This window comes from Rhagoletis pomonella, unplaced genomic scaffold (assembly GCF_013731165.1).
Source record: "Rhagoletis pomonella isolate Grant_MI unplaced genomic scaffold, Rhpom_1.0 Rhpom_scaffold_00010, whole genome shotgun sequence".
NCBI lineage: Eukaryota > Metazoa > Arthropoda > Insecta > Diptera > Tephritidae > Rhagoletis > Rhagoletis pomonella.
Window position 1 is genome coordinate 35,974,251 of NW_023458564.1, and position 8,898 is coordinate 35,983,148.

An 8,898-nucleotide genomic window follows, 5' to 3' on the forward strand; every position below is an offset into this window, starting at 1 on the left:
AAAGTTGCGGTTTTTTCGCCGGGATTACAAAATTTATTATATTTTAAGACGTCCACCAAAATATTTCGGAAAAATATTAAGATTTTAGTGAGCTGGACCGATTTGAAAATACCTCCAAAAATGGAGTTTCTTATGGATAAACCTAGTTTCAAAGAACTTTTTGAAAAAAGTCCCCTAAGATGAAAAGCAAATTTTTTAAGCTTAAACCGTTTTGACATTTGAGGGGATTTTTTCAAAAAAAAAATCTTTAAGAAACTTTTTTATTTATATAAAATTCCATTTTTAGAGGTATTTTCAAATCGGTCCAGCTCACTTAAATCTTAATATTTTTCCGAAATATTTTGGTGGACGTCTTAAAATATAATAGATTTTATAATTCCAATGGAAAAATAGCACCGATTATTAAATTATTTATTTTTTTGGGGAGTGATGCAGTCTAATGTACATATATACACATATGCATACGTATATATCAAAATATTCAGAATGACAACACGAATTGGTTCAGCACGCTAACTCGAACAAAATTTATATATTTTAACGAAAGTAGGCCTCGAAGTTGCCTTTGGTATAATTTAGGTTCGTGTTAAATTTTGTCGAAATCTGCCAATAACCACGCCAACCTCCCACGTAGTTATCAAAAAAATTTTTGGTTTTATTAATTTTTTTTTACGAATTTTGCTGTTCGAATTTACATTTCAAATATATCAAAAAGCGTTTGTGGGTACTTTTGCATCAGTCGTTGCCTATGGGTTAATGACAAAAAAATCCTATGCATTCACAATATTTCATGTATTAATTTTCAAATAAGCATATTGTCAACGGCTGGTTTACTACGGCTGGTTCTATTATGTTCCAAATCGATTTAATATTTTTACGTATGTATATACACATACGTACATACATATCTTGGTAAAATTGCTAGCTGCTAGCTGCTAGGTATCTATTAGTTTTTAAATTATGATCAAGGTGTATTAAACAAGGTGGTGTTGGGGCGACAGCTGAGTTTTTCGCCGTGGAGGCCATTACGTCAAAATGATGTGTTTGTTGTAACTCATACCAATGACACTATGGACATCAGCGTATAATTTGTTAGTGTAATTTTTTACTTATATACGGCCAACACCACCTTGTTAAATACGCCTTGATTATGATGGTGTTAGCGTGTCACTGATAAACCCAAATATTGTCCCAATAACAACATAATGTGACAATATGTAACGACATTTTTAATACTATTCACAATTGACGCTGAAACTTAACTTTAAAATAAAAGAGAACGCAACGAAAGGTGTAATCTTTGTGTATTCTCGTGAGTTTTTATAGTCTCAAAAGTTGTATTGTTTACAATCGGAAAGTATTAACATATACATGTCTTCGTACTTAAATTGTATGTGTAATAATGTTTACAAGTAAGCAATTGTCTAAAGTAACTTTTACGATTTTTTACAAAATAAAAGGAAAACGTTTAGGCATCGCAGTGCTAGTTTTTTAATTAATAATATTATTAGAATTTATTATTATCAGTTTCAGTTTTCAGTTGTGTCCATCCCTTTGACAATCACAACGTCAAATGAGATGACGACTAACCGTAATTTCAAGCTTCGGCTAATCGAAATTACGAGTCTTTCCTCTTCTATATCTATTCGCGATCATACCTTGACACTTCGCAGCCCTTCATACGACGTATGTATAACTCTCCACGCTGCCTACTTGGCGTCCACCTAAAATACTCGTATAACAAAACTTACAAATACCACTAAAGTTTTACCTCTTGCTTTCTTAATTATTTAATTATGCGTTTACAACATTTTTCTTTATACACTTTGATGTTTGTTAATATGATGTACATGGTATTTAATCAAATTCATAAATGTACCTTTACATTTACATGTTTTTGATAAGCTGTTTCATCATATACATATATGTATTATCTTCTTAATCGATTGTTGTGTTAGGCGATGCACACTCACAATAAATGACTTATATGTCTGTATGGCGCGACAGACAATTCACCTACTAGCATATATGTTTATACATATGTATGTATGCATGTATCTACGACGACGTTGAAGTGTGGCACATGCGCAATAACTTTTTAAAAGTTTTAAGCTTTCTATGCCATTCTACTTTATTTTACAGGCCCAAAGGTGATGATCCTAAATATCTGCACTTGTTTTAAACGTACCAGTTTTGTATACACTTTTGTGCATATATTATACTCCGATTTAGTGAAATACAAACAAACTAAGAATTTTCCGAAAACTACTAATTTCGTATGAACCACTTAAATTTCCCATATCCCATTCAAGAGAATAAAATTTACAAAAATTGCGGGAAGGTAAATCATAACAGATTTAGATGTTGACTAATAACAAGTTGCAACGAAATTCTTATACATTTTTAAAACGTTTTTTACTGCATTTGTATATACATCTGTTTAGTTTCACCATTCTTTTAGTAGTTAACATGAAATTGCTATAAAACAGAATAAACGTTTTTTTAGTTTCATTTAAATTTCTATTATTTTCAAATAATTTTCACACCTCCTTTGCGCATATACACACACGCTGGCATATATGAAATAATTTAAAATAATTTCATAAGCCAACAAAATTGTGGAAATACTAGTAACTTTTATATCTACAAAAATTCAAAAACTTTAGTCTAAACTTAGTAATAAATTAAAATTTGCCTTAAGAAGGTTATGTTTCATACAATTCAAACAAATATTCACCATAATTTTGTTGTTTATGCCAAAAAAGGTTAACAAAAAGCAATTTCATCTTATACAGAAATTTCCTCCACTTTGACTTCTTTTAGGCATTTTTATTCTAAAGTAGTTTTTAGCTTCAAGTACAAACAAGTCTCATTTGCTGTGTTATTAAACTAAAATACAAAGTAAGCCTTCCTAGTAAATTTAAATTACAATTATTCTACCACATTTTTGAGTTGTCAATATGCTATGAATTTTGTTATGAATTCAGAGTTGATTTGTAAGAGCAGAAGGACGCAAACCATGACCATATTATCAGAAATTTAGTGCTATACTTTGGAAAGAATTTGTTTATCGCGAAGTTATACTACACTAAAGTGGATAAAACAACCTGGTATTTCCCTATGAAAGCTTATTTAACATGAACTCAATGTTATATCTCAAAGCTTAGAATTTCTAACAAACTTCATAACACATTTTTGCTCTAAAAAACACGGCAAATTATTTTTAAGCATTTGTTGTGCTTGATCTTTTTACTAACCCCCGTAAAATAAGTTTCCCCTATTATTATTAAAATTAAATTTTAGATTTAACTTTTTTGTTTCTATTCTGCTTGCTTATCATGTTTGTTGCTACTTTCAGACTTAACTACTACAGAGGTTGATTTTTCTTTGATTTTCATATTTTTTAGTATTTCTAATTGATTCGTTAATTTTGTTTTTAAATATTTACGTTTCAAAAAGCATCCGCAATCCCAAGCTATTTCATGTGTATTTAATCCAGTGTAATGATTTTAGTTTTTGTCTGGTAATTGGGATTTCAAGGATGTCAGTTTTACATTTTCAGTATGATGACGACGATGATGTTTGACAGCAAATGTATTCAAGTGAATATGATATTTATTTAGTTAGCTTTTCTTTACTTTTGTATATCTTTTTAAATAACTAGCAACAATAGCAACAACAACTACAACTGCAAGATAAAGAAACTCGCTCTAATTTTGTTTATCAGCGTCACACGCACTTGTAAGCGTGCCATTACCAGCACTTTCACCACTGGCAGCCCTGTCACTACAAATTTCATTGGTCTTTAATCCATCTTTTAATATGTCACTGCAAGCATTTACTTTATTCTCATTGCAAGCGGCTGCGTAGTCCTCCTCGTCCTCCTTGAGCATGTACTCAAGCAGTAACTCGTACTCGACTCATCCTTCATTCTGAAACTCAGCGGCTGGCGACTCTACCTTAATCACGCCCAACTGCTGTAGCTCCTCTCGAGTAGCCGGCTGTGCTGTAGTGCGTAATTGCGGTTGTAGTGTATGCCCATTGCTTTGCAGAGATGCCGGATGTATGCGTCCGATGACAACACCTCCCATGGTTACTAGATTGCCATCGGCGGTGACAGTGCCACCCACTAGCTGCGCATTGATACTGCTCAATTGAACGTTTGACAATTCCCCAATAGATGTAACGTTAAAATGTTCGATTGCATTGGACGGAGCAGCGGCTGTTGCTATTATCGTGTTGCCATTATTTAGAGTGTTGGAGTGGTTATGCTGCTGCTGGTGTTGTTGTTGTTGGTGTTGTTGATGCAGTTGCTGATGTTGATGGTGGTTGACTGCAGCAGCGGCGGCAGCTACTGCAGCCGCTGATGTTACTGGTGCCTGTATAGTTGTTGTGATTACATTACGATGGTGATGCGCAGGCCGCTGATGGGTGCCTGCGATCACCATATCCTCTAGTCATCCTTCCTCCTCCTCCGTCTTTATCTTAACTGGCACGTACACCTTGTCCATGACGTGGATCTTTATATGGTTATTGAGAGTACTGGATTGACGGAATTGTTTCTTGCAAACGGCACATTCGAAGGGCTTTTCACCTAAAATAGAGAAAAAAAAGAAAGTATATTTTTTGTAGAACACTAACGTTCGCCTGTTAGGCGGAACGAATTCAGTTTTCTCGCGATATTTCAGGAGCGATTTTATTATTATTATTATTTCAATTTTGAACATGTTTGTTGGCTATTTTTTGTTTTGAACTTTATTTTTCTTTTATTTTCGAGAGGGGTAACTATGAAGAACAAATTCTAAAATGGTTGGAAGAAATATCGTTCAATGGAAATGATAGTGAGGACAATTCCGAAGAAGAATTCAGTGAATGGGCCTTATGAATAAAGAAAATAAGCAGTTACTTTTTCTTAAGATTTCAAACCTTTTGCTAGATATATTCAAATAAATTTACGTAGGTCTGAAATTTTAAGAAAAACTAATCGCTTAGTTTTTATTCTTAACGCAAAAAAGTCGATTTCATTTGTAGGTACAAGTCACAATGGAAAAGAAAAACAATTAATTCCTATTAAGTGTGACAGTAAATACGAATACCTTTAAGATAATTTGTGGATTATTTGAGTTCGTTCGCTTTAAAATATTTAATTTTTTATTTTTTTAAATTACCCCTTTCAAAAAGATGATAAAATATGTGTTATTTTTCAATACGAACTATTTTTATTAATATTAAAAAATATTAAATCATTCTATTTTTTAATTTAGAAACATATGAAATATATTTAAGCCCATTTCTGAAATAAATTTAAGGTTTTAAAAAGACAAAATTTGTACTTTTTTTCAAAGTAGTCTCACAGTCGAACGTTAGAATTACGGGAATAAAAATTAAGGTTAGTATTCTAGGGTTAAAAATTACTTGTTATTTATGTGATACCAATGACCAATCTATACCTACCAGTATGGATTTTCACATGGTTCGTTAGTGTACTCAGCTGTCGGAAATTCTTCGGACAATAGGTGCAATTAAACGGCTTTTCACCAGTGTGTATCTTAAGGTGATTTGTTAGAGTGGACGATTGACGGAAGGTCTTATCACAAACGTTGCATTTGTATGGTTTTTCTCCGGTATGTATTTTCACGTGATTAGTGAGTGTGCTCAATTGCCGAAACCGCCGATCGCATACACTACAAAGGAAAGGTTTTTCATGGCCGCCCCCACTGCTGCTTCCGCTGCCGCCGCCACTGCCGCCACCACCTCCTCCGCTCGCACTACTGCCTGCGCTATGTCCATTGGCTACAACTTCGCGCCCCGCCGGAAAATGGTGCTCTGAGAGCGCTGGACTATGAGCCGCTGTGGCTACTAGGTGCGCTAAAGGATGTTGCTGCAATATAGTGGTAGCTCCACTTCCTCCATTGCCACCATTTGCCGCTTGCTGTTGCTCGGCGGCGGCGGCTTGTGCGGCAGCTGCTTGTGCTGCAGCCATAGCTGCCGCTTGGGCTGCAACATGAGCTTCTGAATTAGCTGCAGTCAGATGCATATTGAACGGAATCGGAATTTCTGCTGCACTTGCGGCCTGGTGCTGCTGCTGTTGTTGTTGGGATTGTTGTTGCTGCTGCTGATGATGTGTTACCTGGGTGTTTTCATTATTGTTATTGCTGCTGTCGGTATTGTTGTTGTTATTGTTAGCATTATTTGTGGTATTATTTGTCGACGATGACACAATCACAATTCCTCCCATAGCAGCCGAAGCCGCATGAGCGTGTTGTAAATTTTTTATATGCATTGTTAGACTTTTTATACGCAGGTGTTTGTGGTGCAGCTCAAATAGTTCCCACTACTATTGCGACCAATTTGTGTTGTTGCTGTTTGATCGTTAATTAGCTGAATTGTCTTATATTGTAATTTAACTTGGCTTCAATGCAAAAATATACCTGTATTTATTTTTATATTTATGTGTGCTGCACGTTATGCAAAGCAAAAGATCGCTGACGAGAGGGTATGGATACAAAATCTGTAAAAAAATTCCAAAAGTGTTAAATAAATTGAATAAATGTGACCTTTAATTATCTAGGTTTCATTAATACTCCTGATAATATAAAACGCGTGTGATGGACTGACACTAATTAAAAATTCCACAAATTCAAATAATTTCAAATTTCAGTAAGAATAAATGGTACCTTTAATTATCTAGGTTTTATTAATACTCCTGAAAAAAAACGCGAGTGATGGAGTGACACTATTTAAAAATTAGTCAATAAAACGCAAGAATCATGATAATAATTTCATATCCTTTTGTTGACAATAAATTTTTTCTTACATCATTTAAAAAATAAGTGACATATTGCTATGTATTGAGTGCTGCATGGCAATTATGCATCCAGTATTCCAAATTATTTTGGCCAGTAAGTAACTAAACCAAGTGGAAACTATTTTGAACCATAAGTACGTACGTACATATGTATGTACATACGTTAATGACATATTCCCATTATACAGAAGACCTGAGTGGCATAACTCGCAGAGCGCCACGTTGTTGTTACAGCAGCATATAGCGGGAGACAAAAGGCAAAGCTAATTTTGAAGTTTTGAAAATGCTTTGGAATATTCATTAGTTTCTTTTTACTCGTTTTCGCTTTGACCTCCTAGTTAAAAGATAAATTTGCATAAATTAATACATAGTCGCCTTTCTCTGCCCCTAAACTCCCAAAGAAATTATGTACAATACACCAGAGCCATTCGCTGAGGTTAGACGTTACGATTATGGTTATGACGACGGCGATTAAGTGGTGACGATGATAAGTCAGCAACGTCGCGTTTGTACCATGTGGCTAGGTTACTTTCAACAGTGATCCAACTTTTGGTATGATCAAATTTGTAAAACATAGTAAGCGACTAAAAATTTATTGAATAGTTTCGAAATTTGTGAGAAGCTGAAGAGACAAGTATTGAAATGATATTGAATGGAATGCCAAATACGAGTATGCTGCATAGGTGGGCTCCGTGCAAAGCTACAGCGCACTGTGACCGCTGCCATGTGCACATAATCGAACATCATTACATTTGAAGGGGGAAATGAGGTAAAAACACACATTATAGCGCGACCCCCTCTATCCACGGGGTACAATCATTCCGTGCCATCCCATCGTTATTGCCACAATCACGTTTTTAGCGAATCGAAAAAGTTTAAGAAAAAGGAATATATTCAACAAACCCGATTTGTGAAGTAGATTTTCCACTTCGGCCGTTGACGTCGTCGGTGCGACCATCACCACAATAGCCGCACGGTGCACGCTCACTACATATCGCATAGCACACCGACCGTACCCCGTTCGCGTAACGACACATAGCACTCACACAATTACCGATGAGATTCGTTGCTGTCAATACACCGAACCAACACTGTGCTGGTTTGAGGTTAGGAACACACTTCCCCATTCATCAACTGCAAAACGCGATCGGCTCACAAAAATCCATCTCCGCTTAGCGCAGCAACTTCGCGTAGGCTGCCGCTAATTCATCCCACCCCACAACCTCTTGTTACACAAAACATCTTTAAACTCTAGTACTCCATTTATTTGACCCACCTACCTTCTTGCAACACCTGGCGAGGACATGCAGTGAAAATAGACTCCGATTTCCCCCCTTTTAATTCATCTTTTCAGTTTTTCAACTTGCAATACTCATGCCTGCTCCGTGCTATTAGTTCATATGCGAATACCCTTTTCTACGCGCTCTCTTTGCGGATTCACTTCATTTATTAAGAATGTGAAAATTTTCGAAAAATATAAAATTTTTCTACTTTGTACAAAAAATATGAAGTTACAAAATTGAGTTGGGTTTTTTCTTCGTTCGCAAGCACCAGACACACACAATTTTCATTTGACGTTTGTTTGTTAACAAGGGAGCTGCCAGATGAAAGTATTCTGACTTAACCGATTTATCGATAAATAATTGCCAGTTGTGTGTAGAGTTGCTTTAGCTACCTTCAACCAATAATACAAAATCAAGCATAAATTCGACTTTGTATTTGCAACCGGTTTTGAGAAAAAGATTGTGAAAGCGGGTCAGCTCAAGAATGGGACAGCTGAGCATTTTTTTACTTCAAAAGGTGTTTGCACGAGGCAATTTTGAGTTCAACTCAGGTATGAATTTCAAAATGTGCTGATGGTCTTCAAAAATAGTGCCGAAAAGAAGATGAAAGTGCCACAAAATTTAATTTCTTTTAAGACGCTTTAAAAGGAATATATTTTTAGAAATAATAGTAATAGTGAAGAAATACAATAATTATTAATTACTACAGTAAATCACTTTTATTAAGGATTCCAATTCTAGAATTCCTATTACGGACGGGAAACATACCCAAATATAGCTATTCTGACATTTTTATACACATATGTA

General features: G+C 35.1%; 2 protein-coding genes across 5 annotated transcripts; both read right to left on the minus strand.

Annotated features, from left to right (window-relative positions):
• Nucleotides 1–1,153: 1,153 nt before the first annotated feature.
• Nucleotides 1,154–4,472, minus strand: LOC118746296. Its single transcript, XM_036480142.1, has one exon. The coding sequence runs from the start codon at nucleotides 4,446–4,448 to the stop codon at nucleotides 3,921–3,923; it is 528 nt and encodes a 175-aa protein (XP_036336035.1). The 5' UTR covers nucleotides 4,449–4,472; the 3' UTR covers nucleotides 1,154–3,920.
• LOC118746295 (adult enhancer factor 1-like) lies at nucleotides 4,432–8,385 on the minus strand. Of its 4 annotated transcripts, none has more exons than XM_036480139.1 (4): nucleotides 8,089–8,385; nucleotides 6,432–6,511; nucleotides 5,455–6,362; nucleotides 4,432–4,594 (listed from the first exon to the last, which is right to left on the minus strand). In XM_036480139.1, the coding sequence occupies exons 3-4, from the start codon at nucleotides 6,281–6,283 to the stop codon at nucleotides 4,458–4,460; spliced, it is 966 nt and encodes a 321-aa protein (XP_036336032.1). In that variant the 5' UTR covers nucleotides 6,284–6,362; nucleotides 6,432–6,511; nucleotides 8,089–8,385; the 3' UTR covers nucleotides 4,432–4,457. The 4 variants fall into 4 exon arrangements, with proteins under 4 accessions (XP_036336032.1, XP_036336034.1, XP_036336033.1 ...); XM_036480141.1 differs by having other exon boundaries at nucleotides 8,085–8,385; XM_036480140.1 differs by lacking the exon at nucleotides 8,089–8,385 and adding an exon at nucleotides 7,712–7,794.
• Between the last annotated feature and the right edge of the window lie 513 nt (nucleotides 8,386–8,898).